We start from the raw sequence: 18,664 nt of genomic DNA, 5'->3' as shown, positions 1-18,664 counted from the left end.
TGTAGATATATACGCATATAGATATATATATATACACACACACAGTATATATATATATATATATATATATATATATGTCTATATGTTTGTACATATGTATTTATATGTGTACTTACATACATATATAGACATATACAGACATATATACACATATAAACACATAAATACATATGTATACATATATAGAAGTGCATTGGAGCCCTTTGCAGTTAAAGGAATATGAAACCCACATTTTTTCTTTCATGATTCAGATGATTCAAATTCATGATTTTAAGCAACTTTCTCATTTATTCCTATTTTTAATTTTTCTTTGTTCTTTTGGTATCTTTATTTGAAAAAGCAGGAATGTAAGTTTAGTGAGCCGGCCCATTTTTGGTTCAGACCCTGGGTAGCGCTTGCTTATTGGTGGCTACATTTAGCCACCAATCAGCAAGCGCTACCCAGGTTCTGAACCAAAAATTAGCTCGTTGGAAGCAGTGCATGTATTACAGGTTGAAAGTAAACGCATTCGCTCGCAATTGAATTTAACTCATGTTGGATAGCGGGACTTCAGAGGTCTGGTTAACTTTTACGAGAAACAAAAAAGCTGCACAAAACACATCAAAAAGGAAATTTATGCTTACCTGATAAATTTGTTTCTTTTTAGATACGATGAGTCCACGGATTTCATCCTTACTTGTGGGATTACACCTCCTGGTCAACAGGAGGAGGCAAAGAGCACCACAGCCGAGCTGTATATATAGCTCCTCCCTTCCCTCCCAGTCCAGTCATTCGACCAAAGTTAGGAAGAGAAAGGAAAAGCTAAGGTGCAGAGGTGTCTGAAGTTTAACAAAAATAAAGACCTGTCTTATGAAAAACAGGGCGGGCCGTGGACTCATCGTATCTAAAAAGAAACAAATTTATCAGGTAAGCATAAATTTCCTTTTCTTTTTAAAGATACGATGAGTCCATGGATTTCATCCTTACTTGTGGGATACAATACCAAAGCTATAGTACACGGATGAAACGGGATGGACAAGACAGGTAACCTAAATGGATGGCACCACTGCTTGAAGAACCTTTCTCCCAAAAACAGCTTCAGCTGAGGCAAAAGTATCAAATTTGTAAAATTTAGAAAAAGTGTAAAGAGAAGACCAAGTTGCAGCTTTGCAAATCTGTTCTACAGAAGCATCATTTTTGAATGCCCATGAGGAAGCAACGGCTCTAGTGGAATGAGCCGTAATTCTTTCAGGAGGCTGCTGTCCAGCAGTCTCATATGCAAAACGGATGATACTCTTCAGCCACAAAGAAAGAGAGGTAGCCGTAGCCTTCTGACCCCTACGTTTCCCAGAAAAAACACACAAACAAAGAAGATCATTGACAAAAGTCCTTAGTAGATTGCAAGTAGAACTTTAAAGCACAGACCACATCTAAATTATGTAGCAGACGTTCCTTCTGAGAAGAAGGATTAGGACACAAGGATGGAACAACAAGATAGGGAGAATTATATTGCAAAATAGACAAAGCAGAAATCTGTCCCTTTAGGGAACTAGCTGATAACCCCTTCTCCAATCCTTCTTGGAGAAAGGACAAAATTCTTGGAATCCTTACCCTACTCCATGACAAGTATCTATGACCGAATCAGAAAAACCTTGCTTGGAAAAAATTAAGCGTTCAATCTCCAAGCAGTCAGCTGCAGAGAAACTAGATTCGGGTGATGGAAGGGACCCTGAATGAGAAGGTCCTTCCTCAATGGAAGCCTCCAGGGTGGCAGAGATGACATGTCCACTAGGTCGGCATACCAAGTCCTGCGAGGCCACGCAGGGGCAATGAGGATTACCGATGCCCGGAAACACATAAGCTAGGCTGAAGGACCAAGGAGCTGCCAAGGTATCTATCAGCTCGGCCTGGGGATCCCTGGATCTGGACCCGTATCTTGGAAGCTTTGCATTCTGACAAATCTGACAATTAGAGTCGACTCCATCTGAGAATCAGGTTTGAAAATATTTCCGGATGGAGTTCCCACTCCCCCGGATGAAAGGTCTGCCTGCTCAGAAAGTCAGCCTCCCAGTTTTCCACTCCTGGGATGTAGATTGCCGACTGATGGCAAGAGTAAGTCTCCGCCCACCAAATTATCTTGGCTACTTCGGTCATCGCTAAGAAACTCCTCGTTCCTCCCTGATGATTGATGTAAGCCACTGTCGTTATGTTGTCCGACTGGAACCTGATGAATTGGTTCGTGGCCAACTGAGGCCAGGCCCGAAGAACATTGAATATCGCTCTCAATTCTAGAATATTGATGGTAAGGAGGGACTCTGACTGAGTCCATACCCTGAGCCCTCAAGGAATTCCAGACTGCTCCCCATCCTAACAGGCTGGCATCCGTTGTCACTATCACCCATGAGGGTCTTCGAAAACATGTCCCCTGGGATAGATGATCCAGTGACAATCACCAAAGAAGAGAGTCCCTTGTCTCCTGGTCTAGGTTTATTCGAGGAGACAAATCCATATAATCTCCATTCCACTGCCTGAGCATGCTTTGTTGCAGGGGCCTGAGATGAAAGCGAGCAAACGGAATTATGTCTATTGCCGCTACCATCAAACCGATTACTTCCATGCACTGAGCCACCGATGGACGAGGATTGGACTGAATGGCTGGACATGTATTCAGAAGTTTTAACTTTCTGACCTCCGTCAGAAAAATCTTCATTGATATAGAGTCGATCAGAGTTCCCACTAACGAACTCTTTTCCAGGTTTACCTTCCACCCATGGGTTCTTAGGAAGGATAGCACAATTTTGGTATGGGACTTTGCCATTTGAAATGATGACGTCTGGATCAGAATATCGTCCAGGTAAGGTGCCACCGCAATGCCCCCTGGTCTTAGAACCGCCAACAAAGACCCCAGAACCTTTGTGAAAATTCTTGGTGCCGTGGCCAGACCGAAAGGGAGAGCCACAAACTGAAAATGTTTGTCCGGAAAGGCAAACCTTAGGAACTTGTGATGATCTCTGTGGATAGGCACATGAAGATATGCATGTTTTAGATCCACCGTTGTCATAAATTGGCCCTCCTGGATCAATGGAAGAATGGTACGAATAGTTTCCATCTTGAAGAATGGAACTCTGAGAAACTTGTTTAGACTCTTGGGATCTAAGATAGGTCTGAAGTTCCATCTTTTTTTAGGAACTACAAACAGATTTGAATAAAACCCTTGTCCCTGTTCCTGAATTGGAATGGGACAGATTACTCCCATGGAGGAGAGGTCTCTTAAACAGCGTAAGAATGCCTCTCTCTATCTGGTCTACAGATAATCGAGAAAGAAGAAACCTTCCTCTGGGGGAAGAATTTCTGAACTCCAGTTTGTATCCCTGAGACACTATATATATTGCCCATGGGTCCTTATCCAACGTCTCTTATCCAAGCCTGGATGAAGAAGGATAGTCTGCCCCCTACTAGAGCCGGTTCCGGATTGGGGGCCAACCCTTCATGCTGACTTGGGAGCAGCAACGGGCTTCTTGGACTGTTTACCCTTGTTACAAGACTGATTGGGTCTACAGGTAGACTTGGTTTGCGAATAGTTCCCTTCCTGTTTAGAAGAAGAGGAAGGGGGGATTCCCGTGAAATTTCGAAAGGAACGAAAATTACTCTGTCGACTTCTCTGTTTGGATTTTTTATCCTGAGGGAGGAGATAACCATTGCCTCCCATGATGTCAGAAATAATTTCCTTCAAGTCAGGTCCAAACAGGGTCTTCCCCTTGTAAGGAATAGCCAAAAGCTTAGACTTGGATGACACATCCGCGGACCAAGATTTCAACCATAAGGCTCTGCGTGCTAAGATGGAAAACCCCGAACTCTTAGCCGCCAATTTGGTAATCTGCAGAGAAGCATCCGTAATAAAATAATTAGCCAACTTAAGAGCTTTAATTCTATCCAGTATATCATCCAAAGAAGTCTCAGTATTAAGAGATTCTTCCAGAGCATCAAACCAATAAGCAGCCACACTCGTAACCGTGACAATGCAGGCTGCTGGTTGCAAAAGAAACCCCTGATGAACATAGATCTTCTTAAGGATACCCTCCAATTAACTTCCCCCACCGCATCTTCCCTCATATGAAATAGAGAAGTCCTGAGGTGCAATTAAATCAGGGGAGTGAGATAAATAAAGGTTACAGCTGTCTCTGAGGTAATACTGTCCCAGAAAAAAACGCTGCACATACCTTAATGCTGAGTGACAGCATGAACGGTCCCACAAGATCAAGAGGTCTTCTTTCCCTCCTGCAGCTCTGTGGAGACATACAGGGTCTTAGTTAATATCTGCTAACACCATCATCTGAAGGGCAGCACACAGTATGGGAGGCGCAGTGAGAATTTAATCCCACCAGTTCCCAATGCTTTAAAGCTACCTGTAGCTCTACTCTAGAGGCTGACAAGGAATACGGTTACACCCTGTAATAAAATAATACTCACTGGCACCATTTTAAAAATAAAAAAACTCTTGATTGAAGAATCTAAACTAACACCTCACTTTACCTCTTCCTATTACTAACACAGGCAAAGAGAATGACTGGAGTGGGAGGGAAGGGAGGAGCTATATATACAGCTCTGCTGTGGTGCTCTTTGCCGCCTCCTGTTGACCAGGAGGCGTAATCCCACAAGTAAGGATGAAATCCGTGGACTCCTCGTATCTTCAAAAAGAAATATATTTTTAAAGTACAGTTATACTCATAATCACACTTATAAAAAAATATTTTTAAAAAATTGCAAAAAAAAGTTATAAGGGCTCAAAGATATGAAGTCTCAGGCTGCAAAGGGCTTTAACGTAGAGATACATACATTTACATTTCTAAATATAGTTATATATATATATATATATATATATATATATACACACACATATATATATATATATATATATATATATATATATATATATATATACACATATATATATGTGTGTGTGTGTGTGTCATATGTATTTATATGTGTATATATGTATTTACAGACATAAATTCACATGCAATTAAGCAAACACATATATATGTGTATATATATATATATATATATATACACGTATATATAAGTGCATTGAAGTTCTTTGCAGTCAAATAGCTGAAAACATGAAAGATCATATTTATGTAATATTCGTATTTAATAAAGGGTTAAACTATGGGGTAAATGTATCATGGTGCGGACAGACATGATCCGCAATAGCAAATCATGTCCACCGCACATCGATAAATGCCGACTGCATTCGCTGTCGGCATTTATCATTGCACCAGCAGTTCTTGTGAACTGCTGGTGCAATACCGCCCCCTGCAGATTCACAGCCAATCGGCCTCTAGCAGGGGGTGTCAATCAACCTGATCGTATTTGATCGGGCTGATTGCTGTCTGCCACCTCAGAGATGGCGGACAAGTTAAAGAGCAGCTGCTTCCGAGTGGGTCGAAAACAGCATCCACTGCTTCATAAATCGACCCCTATGTAATCACTGTAAATATGTCATATTCCAATGTTCTTCACATAGGGGAATATGTTCTCTATTTTTAAATAGATATTCCTATATTTATCTGTATATGTCTATATCTATCTACGCTAGCGATTTTTGCACTACTCAGGCTACCGCTTGCGCAAAATATGTTTTTTTTCAACTTGTAAAGGAGCCGAACCCAAGAAGTGCAAAAATCATAACGCTGGCGGTGTTTTCTCTAGTGCAACATTTTGATATAGCGCAGCACTATAAATAAACAACTTAGTGAGTTTTGCAGGTCTGATTCTAACAACTGGGAAATCTCACAAACTAAATACAGCAAAATAAATATAGCAAAGCCTGAAAAACAACCATCACGCATTGATAAAAAAAAGTCAAACTAAAATAGACATTGACACACAAAGAAATTAGCATAAACGTTTTAGAAGCCGTCATTCTCAGTCTCAGGACAATAGAGGACGGTGGTCCGGGGGCGATACATAGATCAGGGTGATACAGGATGATAGGTTCAGGGTGATACTGAAGGATACACTATACAGTGCGTTAGAGTAGTTATAAAGATACCTCAGGCCCTGGGTGCTACACTTGCACTAATATATTTATCTTGTGGTATGAGCCCAAATGGGTACACAATGAAGAGACACAGCAGGCAACACAATGACCACGAGATGACAAAAGATCATATAACAAACAATAACACAGTTATACAGATAGAACACCACACATATATAAGAGAATAACCACTGTACACGACAGAAATACAAACAGATGATAACACAAAATCATAAGGATAATCACACAGCAATGCTAGAGAATCTTCATACAGCTATAGATTCTACAAGTGGGTTCTTTACATAATGACCGAGTTACCGTTTAAATGCCAGTAGATTGTCGTCCCGTGTAGCGCACTCATCAGCCCCAGCAGCGTAGTATTCCCAGATGGCTTTAGGCAAGTGATCCTTTGCGTAGGCTTCATAGTCTGACAGGCAAATGAGAGACATCCTAACGTCTCACTGCCCTGACCTGTTGGTAAAGCAGAGATGGAGATTAAATTTATACTGAAAGGTGTGAGTTCACATAATTATGTGATTTTTTTTTCTTTTACTTTCACATGAACTGAATTCTAGTCCTAGATTACAGGAAGACATAATGTCGCCGAATTATTAAGCACCGTATGGCGCCTAATACATTTGTTTCCACGCGAACCTTCAGGCCCGCCGGAAACAGCAATTAAGAAGCAGCGGTCTTAAGACCGCTGCTCTATAATTAGTCCACCGCCTCTGAGCGGCGGAAAGCAATCAACCCGATCAGATACGATCAGGTTGATTGACAACGGCATAAAAGGACTGAATTCAAAAACAGATTCTATAGGAATAAAAATCTGTAGCTATACATTTAACTTCATAACTCACCAAATCACTAACATATTAATAGGAAGAGACAGCTAGATTAAACAGAATGCAATTCCTTTTGGATCTTCATGTTGGATCTCCCAAGGGTTTAAATTCTGAGTGGGATGTTGGTCTTTTCTGTAAGAATTTAACTATAATAGAACATTCCAAAAGAGCTTTAAAAAAAGGGCATTCCGGTCAATATTTAAATGCACATAGAGTAATTAGATTTTTTAATAGAAACATATTTGCATTATACGTATATTGGTAAAAATGCTTCTAGTAAAAGCTATTACTGTTTTAGTGTTAACATTTTTTTCAGCATGTGCATGTGAAGCATAGCTAGATATTCTCAGTGCACCATCATTTTAACTACTACAGCAGCGCAGAGCGCCAGTGGGGCTTGTATCATGTAAGCAATTAACAAATGGAGTCATTACAAGATGGAACAAGCACCTCTGAGCAAATTATTTGTTTAAAATGCAGATGCACGGAGCATACTTAAATACATTTTTGAAACAGCTATAGGTTTTATTAGAAGCATTTTTGCTAATACATGTATATTAGAAAAATGCTTCTATTTAAAACTGAAATGCATCCATGTGGATTCCAATTTTGTCTGGAATGTCCCTTTAATTAACGTACATCACGGTGGATTTTATTATGAATAGCCTGAGGAGAAACGAATTATTTACTACTTATTAAATCAGGACCAACCTTACAAAAAATGCCTTTTTGTTTTTAGAGATGTGCACTCAGTTTCAGACAAATGTACATTTGTACCAAAAATGAATATCGATATTAAATTTAAAGAAAACAAAAAAACACTGATGAAAATAATTTTAAATAAAAAGGAAAACCAAATAGTGCAGGGTAGGAATATTCAGGGAAACAAATTTCCTCTAATATTCAGAACAAAAAAATTGTCTGAATCAAAATTTTCTTCCCTGCATATATCTATTTTTTTTATTTTAAAGCTTTATTTATATCTCTGTGAAGATACAAATGAAAATATCTCAACGGTGCAAAAAAGTTAGACATAGAGAAACATAGTCAAGCATATACTTAAAAAGGCCTTTTGTAGGGCTTTCCCCTAAGTTAAACAGCTCTTTTACCTCTAAAAAATACTAAGTCCCCCCTAACGCAGAGCGGAGGTGCGGAGCTGTGTTCCAGATGCCTGGATCCTCAGCGACGGTCCTCAACCGCAGTGTTCCTCGGCGGCCAATAAGATTTCAGTAGCTCTCATCCTATTGGCTGATTTCAAAATTTCAACCAATATGAATGCAAGGTACCCCAATAAATATGGGGTACCTTGTATTCAATCTTCAGTGTGCGACAGACGATCGCATGTAGAGGAGCCTCCACATTGCTGAGGACCACCGCCGTGGAAAATTCAGGCATCGGGAACACAGCTCCGCACCACCACTCTGCGCCTCTTTCACTCCGGATGAAGGTAGAAGATGATGGATCCGTCTGGAAGAAGACCTTTTCCACCAGACTTCAGGAACAGTTAGTACCTATTTGGGGCTTAGGTTAAGGCTTTTTTATTTTAATTTTTTGAAGTGGTTTTTTGGGGGCTTAAAAAAAAGAGCTGATTGCCCTTTTAAGGGCAGTGAAAGAGCTGAATGCCTTTTAAGGGCAATGCCTATGCAAATGCCCCTTTAGGGGCAATGGGTAGTTTAGTTTTTTTAGTGTTGTTGTTTTTTATTTTGGGGGGTTTGGTGGGTGGGGGATTTTTACTGTGGGGGGAACTTAATTTATTTAGAGGTAAAAGCTGTTTAACTTAGGGCAATGCCCTACAAAAGGCCATTTTAAGAGCTATTGGTAGTTTCGATTGGGGGTGTTTTTTTTTGGGGGGGGTGTTTTTATTTTTATAGCGATTAGGTATAAAAAAAAATATTTTTGATAATTTTGTTTATTTTTTCTGTAATGTTAGACTTTTATATTTTTTTAAATTTATGTTAGGTTTTTATTTGAATTGTAATTTAGTAGTAATTGAGGTTAATTAAGGGGATGTTAGGTTAGGGGGTTTAGTAATTAAATTAGTTATTTGCATTGTGGGGGGGTTGGTGGTATAGGGGTTCATATATTAATTAGGGTTATTGGGATGTGGGGGTTTGGTCGTTTAGGGGTTAATAGGTTAATTAGGGTTATTGCGATGTTGGGGTTTGGTGGTTTAGGGGTTAATAGGTTAATTAGGTTTATTGCGATGTGAGGGGTTGGCGGTTTAAGAGTTAATAGGTTAAATAGATTTTTTGCTGATGTGGGGGTTTTGCGGTTTAGGGGTTAATAGGTTAATTAGGTTTATTGTGATGTGGGTGGTTGGTGGTTAAGGGGTTCAAATTTTAATTATGTTATTTACATTCTTTTGGCTGCCACGCTCAGCCAACATTCCTTTGAGGATGCGTGAGCAACTAGCAACGGCGACGGACGCGTTACAAACGCAATTATAGTATAGATAAAGTTTAGTAACAAACGACTAGATTATGAGTTTTGCGTTATCTAGATTGTAAGTTCCCACGGGAATAGGGCCCTCAATTCCCCCTGTATTTGTCTTTTATCGTATTGTTTCTCCATTGTACTGTTATCCTTGTACCCATGGACAGTGCTGCGGGTTCTGTTGGCGCTTTACAAATAAAGAATAATAATAATAATAATGAGTGAAAAAGCTTCATAACGCTGCTTTTTCACTACCTCTGGTATTACAGGTATAGCTGTACCGTACACTTTTTGGGCCGTAACGTAACTACCGCATCTTTCAAAAAGTCCTTTTTCAATGGGACTTCCATAGCGCCGGTATTCCGAGTTTGCCTGACCGGCCAAAAAGTGAGCGGTACAGCCCATAACTACAAGATCCGTACCGTAAACTGAAAGTCAGTAGTTATGGTTTTTATGTTTCAAAGCCGTAACATAAAACTCATAACTAAAGTGCTAAAAAGTACACTAACACCCATAAACTACCTATTAACCCCTAAACCGAGGCCCTCCCTCATTGCAAACACTAAAATTAAATTATTAACCCCTAATCTGCGCTCCGGACATTGCTGCCACTATAATAAACATATTAACCCCTAAACCGACGTACTCCCGCATCGCAAACACTAGTTAAATATTATTAACCCCTAATCTGCTGTCCCTAACATCGCCGCAACCTACATTACTGTTATTAACCCCTGATCTGCTGCCTCCAAAATCGCTGCCACTATACTAAAGTTATTAACCCCTAAACCTAACCCTAACACCCACTAACTTTAACATAATTAAAATTATTCCAAATAAAAATTACAATTAATACCAAAATTATTCCTATTTAAAACTAAATGCTTACCTGTAAAATAAAACCTTAGCTAGCTACAATATAACTAATAGTTACGTTGTAGCTATCTTAGATTTTATTTTCATTTCCCAGCTAAGTATGTATTTATTTTAACTAGGTAGACTAGTTAGTAAATAGTTATTAACTATTTACTAACTACCTAGTTAAAATAAATACAAACTTACCTGTAAAATAAAACCTAACCTGTCTTACACTAACACCTAACCTTACACTACAATTAAATAAATTACATTAATTAAATAAAATTAACTACATTACAAAAAAATAAACACTAAATTACACAAAATAAAAAAGAAATGATCACATATTTAAACTAATTACACCTAATCTAATAGCCCTATCAAAATAAAAAAAGTCCCCCAAAATAAAAAAAAAAACCTAGCCTAAACTAAACTGCCAATAGCCCTTAAAAGGGCCTTTGCGGGGCATTGCCCCCCAAAAAATTAGCCCTTATACCTGTAAAAAACAACCAAACCCCCCAAATAAAATCCTACCTAAAAAACTAAGCTCCCCATTGCCCAGAAAAGGGCATTTGGATGGGCATTCAGCCCAAACCTTAATCTAAAAATAAAACCCACCCAATAAACATTAAAAAAAACCTAACACTAACCCCCGAAGATCCACTTACAGTTTTTGAAGACCGGACATCCATCCTCATCAAGCCAGGAGAAGTCTTCATCCAAGCGGGCAGAAGTCCTTAACGAAGTCGGAAGAAGTCTTCATCCAAGTGGCAAGAAGTCGTCCTCCAAGCAGGCAGAAGTCTTCATCCAAACGGCATCTTCTATCTTCATCCTTCCGACGCGGAGCGGCTCCATCTTCAAGACATCCAGTGCGGAGCATCCTTCTTCTGTTGACGGCTACTGAAGAATCAAGGTTCCTTTAAGGGACGTCATCCAAGATGGCTTCCCTTGAATTCCGATTGGCTGATAGAATTCTATCAGCCAATCGGAATTAAAGTTGAAAAAATCCTATTGGCTGATACAATCAGCCAATAGAATTGAGCTTCAATCTTATTGGCTGATCCAATCAGCCAATAGGATTTAGCTTCAATCCTATTGGCTGTTCCAATTAGCCAATAGAATGTGAGCTCAATCCTATTGGCTCATTGAAAGAAAAAGGGTGCAACAGCACTACACTGGTATGGGGGAGATGCTTTTATCAAAATGGATTAATTTCCTGAGCTTGAGTGCTTATGCATGAATTAACTAGAAGAACAGGATCAACATAGAAGTTGAGAAAGTATGCATTTCTTTAGCACTTCATTCTCCCCAAAGTCTATAATCGACTGAATTGTGATTAGAACACCAGTAGTAGGGTGAAGTTGGAGATTTAAATTAAAATTTAACCTTTATTAGTTTCATTAAAAAACAGAAAAACACAACATAAAAAGTTAAAAACACAAAAAGAGTGGGCCAATAGAATGAGTCTATCACATAACTAAGTGTTGACCTTGTTATTAAATTAAGGTGTGTGAGAGTCTGGTTACAATACTGTCTAAATAATGTGAAAAATGGAATGTATTCAAATCTCCTGGGAGAAGACAGAGGGATAAGTATGTGTAGGTATTTCCCTGAGTATCACTATAACTCAGTAATGAATTGGATACTTTTAAGGTTTGTCAGGTTAGTAATCTGGAGTTTATTATATTTTCTCTTGTTTATAATAGTACACTAAATCATAGTGACAAAAAATAATAACAGATTGAGCTCAATGAATAAGCAATTATTTATAAAAATAAATGTCGGTAAAGTACCCGTATTTTGTACTTTTAGTTGTTGGATGTCTTTTGTCATTGGCTCATATATTTAGATTGTCTAATATCTGCAATCATTACTTGGGTTAGTATTTTTTAAGAATTACTAAGTTGTGAGCGTTTACCAATTCACAGTAGGTTGTTTAGCTTTATTGGTAGCTTAATGTCTTTTATCATAGGCTCATGTGCTTTATATTTATTTAAATTATCTAGTTTCTACAATCATTACTTAAATTTGAATTATTGTCTGGAAATACAAAGTGATGGACTTGTACTGATTCACAATCAGTTGATTAGCTTTATTTTCAGTCTGATGTATTTTGTCATTAGCTCTAGAGCTTTGGATTGCTTTATGTCTGCAATCTATACTCTGATCTCAGTTATTATCTGGTAATACAAGGAAACTGACACTGACTGCTTCTCAGTCTATTAGTTAGTTAAATTAATAGTTTGTCACTCTCAGAAAGTGATGTGACTTGTAGTATGTGTGGTGTGAGCGTTACATTTTTAACTTAGTTAGAATTGTACCACTATATGGGGGAGTGCTGGCCAAATTGCTTCAAATATATAATATATTGTAACTGGTGAAGTTACATAAATTTCTTCAAATATATAATATATTGTAACTGGTGAAGTTACATAAGCAGAAATGTATCAATCTTTTTGATTCAATATGAATCTTTTTAAATAGTAGTTGCAACCTAATACTCCCTAATGGTATGACCTTTAAGGTAAATATCTAAGTTACCAAAGCATATGCTGCCAAATAATTTCTGTTTTGCTCAAATAGCGGCGGGTATCTATTGGTAACTATATTAAATTCTAATCAAGGTGCATAGATTCAGCAAGGAGTGCTCAAATGATGTTAATATGTATTGCTGTTATAGATTCTCTAAAAAGCACTCTGCTATAATATCTTTACAGGTAGATAGATACTATGGTTTGTTTATGATTCGCTTTGAACTTCTAGCGAAAGCTATTGGCACAGAACACACACATCAAACATTCACATTCACAGCTCCATTAAATTAAATTCTAAAAAGTATCAAGCATAACACAGATTCACACTAAAAAAGTTATATAAAGTCTTGCCGTAGCAAGTTCTGTTTGTCTCAACACTTAGATAAGACTTATTCTATTGTATAGTAAATCAGTTAGCCATATTATTGGTTTTTAAGCGGCCCAAACTTAATGCAAAGTTTAAAAAATAATGGAGGTTGAAAGAGGTTCAACACCCTCCCCTAACATGTTTCGCCGACCTAATAGCGGCTTTTTCAAAGGTGAGCGCGCGCTCGCGCCGTCGGGTGTTTTATCACCTAAGCTCCACCCTGATTTACAATCTAGAGCCAATCCGGGCCATCCTAACTCGAGGAGGCGCGTTGATCAAAATTAGGCAATGTTATTGTGAGCTGGATTGGTTGCTGAGAGTATTAGTGGGGTTGGGAATACAGCAACGGAAAAACGGATATGTGTTTATTATGAATGAAACAAATCTCTATATAGATTTTTGATCTTTGCGATGAATGCATAATAAGTTGGATAAATAATTAAAGTGTGATGAAAATGAGTATCATCAAATACTAAATCTATATTAACATTTACATATTTATCCACATTGATTATATATCAATTCATCTTCAGACTTTAACAATTATTATTGATTATGTATTTGTTGCAAAAGTCTGGTTGTATTAAAAATGTATGTTTTTCAATAATGGTTTATGTATTTATTAATAGTTCCTGTATAAAATAAAGGCAGTGTTCTATATAGAATGAATTAATAATATTGAATAATATGCATGGTTACAGTGACGGGATAAATATAGTGATGAAAGATCAAAAATGAGATGTGAACTTAAAGGGACAGTAAACCTTAAAAATAATGTTATATAATTCTGCACATAGTGCAGAATTATATAACATTATTTAGGTGCTATAGCCATAAAACCCTTTTTTACCTTTTAAAATGTAAAAATGACAGCGCTTTTACAGACCCGCTCTCTGCTCTCTGCTGAGCGGGTCTGTAATATTTAGTCAGCGCATCGGGCCAGCTGTATAGTCACAGCCCGGCCTGATCGCGCCATAGCACTAAGTGCAGCTAGCTCCTGTCACAGGAGCGAGCTGCACTTAGTCTTATGGCGCGATCAGGCCGGGCTGTGACTATACAGCTGGCCCGATGCGCTGACTAAATATTACAGACCCGCTCAGCAGAGAGCAGAGAGCGGGTCTGTAAAAGCGCTGTCATTTTTACATTTTAAAAGGTAAAAAAGGGTTTTATGGCTATAGCACCTAAATAATGTTATATAATTCTGCACTATGTGCAGAATTATATAACATTATTTTTAAGGTTTACTGTCCCTTTAAGTTCACATCTCATTTTTGATCTTTCATCACTATATTTATCCCGTCACTGTAACCATGCATATTATTCAATATTATTAATTCATTCTATATAGAACACTGCCTTTATTTTATACAGGAACTATTAATAAATACATAAACCATTATTGAAAAACATACATTTTTAATACAACCAGACTTTTGCAACAAATACATAATCAATAATAATTGTTAAAGTCTGAAGATGAATTGATATATAATCAATGTGGATAAATATGTAAATGTTAATATAGATTTAGTATTTGATGATACTCATTTTCATCACACTTTAATTATTTATCCAACTTATTATGCATTCATCGCAAAGATCAAAAATCTATATAGAGATTTGTTTCATTCATAATAAACACATATCCGTTTTTCCGTTGCTGTATTCCCAACCCCACTAATACTCTCAGCAACCAATCCAGCTCACAATAACATTGCCTAATTTTGATCAACGCGCCTCCTCGAGTTAGGATGGCCCGGATTGGCTCTAGATTGTAAATCAGGGTGGAGCTTAGGTGATAAAACACCCGACGGCGCGAGCGCGCGCTCACCTTTGAAAAAGCCGCTATTAGGTCGGCGAAACATGTTAGGGGAGGGTGTTGAACCTCTTTCAACCTCCATTATTTTTTAAACTTTGCATTAAGTTTGGGCCGCTTAAAAACCAATAATATGGCTAACTGATTTACTATACAATAGAATAAGTCTTATCTAAGTGTTGAGACAAACAGAACTTGCTACGGCAAGACTTTATATAACTTTTTTAGTGTGAATCTGTGTTATGCTTGATACTTTTTAGAATTTAATTTAATGGAGCTGTGAATGTGAATGTTTGATGTGTGTGTTCTGTGCCAATAGCTTTCGCTAGAAGTTCAAAGCGAATCATAAACAAACCATAGTATCTATCTACCTGTAAAGATATTATAGCAGAGTGCTTTTTAGAGAATCTATAACAGCAATACATATTAACATCATTTGAGCACTCCTTGCTGAATCTATGCACCTTGATTAGAATTTAATATAGTTACCAATAGATACCCGCCGCTATTTGAGCAAAACAGAAATTATTTGGCAGCATATGCTTTGGTAACTTAGATATTTACCTTAAAGGTCATACCATTAGGGAGTATTAGGTTGCAACTACTATTTAAAAAGATTCATATTGAATCAAAAAGATTGATACATTTCTGCTTATGTAACTTCACCAGTTACAATATATTATATATTTGAAGCAATTTATGTAACTTCACCAGTTACAATATATTATATATTTGAAGCAATTTGGCCAGCACTCCCCCATATAGTGGTACAATTCTAACTAAGTTAAAAATGTAACGCTCACACCACACATACTACAAGTCACATCACTTTCTGAGAGTGACAAACTATTAATTTAACTAACTAATAGACTGAGAAGCAGTCAGTGTCAGTTTCCTTGTATTACCAGATAATAACTGAGATCAGAGTATAGATTGCAGACATAAAGCAATCCAAAGCTCTAGAGCTAATGACAAAATACATCAGACTGAAAATAAAGCTAATCAACTGATTGTGAATCAGTACAAGTCCATCACTTTGTATTTCCAGACAATAATTCAAATTTAAGTAATGATTGTAAATACTAGATAATTTAAATAAATGAGCCAATGGTAAAAGACATTTAGTAACTAAAAGGATAAAAATCTGGGTACTTTACTTATATTTACTTCCATAAATAATCGTACTATCTCGTATTACTTGATAATATTTAAAATCAAAGTACAGATTGCAGACACAAAAGCAATCTAAAGCACATGAGCCTATGATAAAAGACATTAAGCTACCAATAAAGCTAAATACCTACTGTGAATTGGTAAACGCTCACAACTTAGTAATTCTTAAAAAATACTAACCCAAGTAATGATTGCAGATATTAGACAATCTAAATATATGAGCCAATGACAAAAGACATCCAACAACTAAAAGTACAAAATACGGGTACTTTACCGACATTTATTTTTATAAATAATTGCTTATTCATTGAGCTCAATCTGTTATTATTTTTTGTCACTATGATTTAGTGTACTATTATAAACAAGAGAAAATATAATAAACTCCAGATTACTAACCTGACAAACCTAAAAAGTATCCAATTCATTACTGAGTTATAGTGATACTCAGGGAAATACCTACACATACTTATCCCTCTGTCTTCTCCCAGGAGATTTGAATACATTCCATTTTTCACATTATTTAGACAGTATTGTAACCAGACTCTCACACACCTTAATTTAATAACAAGGTCAACACTTAGTTATGTGATAGACTCGTTCTATTGGCCCACTCTTTTTGTGTTTTTTAACTTTTTATGTTGTGTGTTCTGTTTTTTAATGAAACTAATAAAGGTTAAATTTTAATTTAAATCACCAACTTCACCCTACTACTGGTGTTCTAATCACAATTCAGTCGATTATAGACTTTGGGGAGAATGAAGTGCTAAAGAAATGCATACTTTCTCAACTTCTATGTTGATCCTGTTCTTCTATTGGCTGATTGGATCAGCCAATAGGATTGAAGCTCAATACTATTGGCTGATTGCATCAGCCAATAGAATTTTTTCAGCTTTAATTCCGATTGGCTGATAGAATGCTATCAGCCAATCGGAATTCAAGGGACGCAATCTTGGATGACGTCCCTTAAAGGAACCTTCATTCTTCAGTAGCCGTCAACAGAAGAGGATGCTCCGCGCCGGATGTCTTGAAGATGGAGCCACTCCGCGTCGGAAGGATGAAGATAGAAGATGCCGCCTGGATGAAGACTTCTGCCCGCCTGGAGGACGACTTCTTGCCGCTTGGATGAAGACTTCTCCCGGCTTCATTGAGGACTTCTGCCCGCTTGGATAAAGACTTCTCCTGGCTTGATGAGGATGGATGTCCGGTCTTCAAAACTGTAAGTGGATCTTCGGGAGTTAGTGTTAGGTTTTTTTAAGGGTTTATTGGGTGGGTTTTATTTTTAGATTATGGTTTGGGCTAAAAAAGAGCTAAAAGCTTAAGTTTTTTAGATAGGATTTTATTTGTGGGGTTTGGTTGTGTGGGTTGTGGGTTTTACTGTTGGGGGGTTGTTTGTATTTTTTTTTTACAGGTAAAATAGTTTATTTCTTTGGGGAAATGCACGGCAAAAGGCCCTTTTAAGGGTTATTGGCAGTTTAGTTTAGGCTAGGGTTTTTTTATTTGGGGGGGGCTTTTTTATTTTAATAGGGCTATTAGATTAGGTGTAATTAGTTTAAATATTTGATCATTTCTTTTTATTTTGTGTAATTTAGTGTTTATTTTTTTGTAATTTATTTAATTGTATTTAATTAATTTAATTTATTTAATTGTAGTGTAAGGTTAGGTGTTAGTGTAAGACAGGTTAGGTTTTATTTTACAGGTAAGTTTGTATTTATTTTAACTAGGTAGTTAGTAAATAGTTAAGAACTATTTACTAACTAGTCTACCTAGTTAAAATAAATACAAACTTAGCTGTGAAATAAAAATAAAACCTAAGATAGCTACAATGTAACTATTAGTTATATTGTAGCTAGCTTAGGTTTTATTTTATAAGTAAATATTTAGTTTTAAATAGGAATTATTTAGGTATTAATTGTAATTTATTTAGATTTATTTTAATTATGTTAGTGGGTGTTAGGGTTAGACTTAGGGTTAGGTTTAGGGGTTAATAACTTTAGAATAGTGGCAGCGTTAATAAGTGTAATGTAGGTAGCGACAACATTGGGGACGGCAGATTAGAGGTTAATAAGTGTAGGTAGGTGGCGGCAATGTCGGGGGTGGCAGATTAGGGGTGTTTAGACTCAGGGTTTATGTTAGGGTGTTAGGTGTAAACATAACTTTTCTTTCCCCATAGGAATCAATGGGGCTGCGTTACAGAGCTTTACGCTCCTTTATTGCAGGTGTTAGGCTTTTTTTTAGCTGGCTCTCCCCATTAATGTCTATGGGGAAATCGTTCACGAGCACGTTAAACCAGCTCAAAGCAGCACTGGTATTTGTGTGCGGTATGGAGCTCAATGCTGTCATATTGTCTGCTAACGTTGGGTTTTTGCAAACCTGTAATAGCAGCGCTATAGGGAGGTGATCGGTGACAATAACTTGCAAATTATTACTGAGCCGCTCATAACGCAAAACTCATAATCTGGCCAAAAGTCTACTATGAGTTATCATCACAATATATTACTATTAATTATCCAAGAGTAGTGTCAATGCGTTTAATGGTATCAATTAAGGGCATCAACCTATCTCGAGGAACAGCTCAGAATCAAACAGCATATCTAGATAACGGGGAGAAAGAAGACG

General features: G+C 37.2%; 1 protein-coding gene across 1 annotated transcript in view; it reads right to left on the bottom strand.

Moving 5' to 3' along the window:
* HAO2 (hydroxyacid oxidase 2) overlaps window positions 1-18,664 on the bottom strand; it is a 197,292-nt gene that overhangs the window by 140,127 nt on the left and 38,501 nt on the right. Inside the window, exon 2 of the mRNA XM_053705774.1 lies at window positions 6,341-6,493. Within this exon, the coding sequence (XP_053561749.1) occupies window positions 6,341-6,471 (131 nt within the window). The 5' untranslated portion in view covers window positions 6,472-6,493. The remainder of the gene's footprint in view (window positions 1-6,340; window positions 6,494-18,664) is intronic.

Source organism: Bombina bombina, chromosome 3, assembly GCF_027579735.1.
Source record: "Bombina bombina isolate aBomBom1 chromosome 3, aBomBom1.pri, whole genome shotgun sequence".
NCBI lineage: Eukaryota > Metazoa > Chordata > Amphibia > Anura > Bombinatoridae > Bombina > Bombina bombina.
Note: the sequence above shows the minus strand (reverse complement) of the source record. Positions and strands in the feature narration are given on the sequence as shown.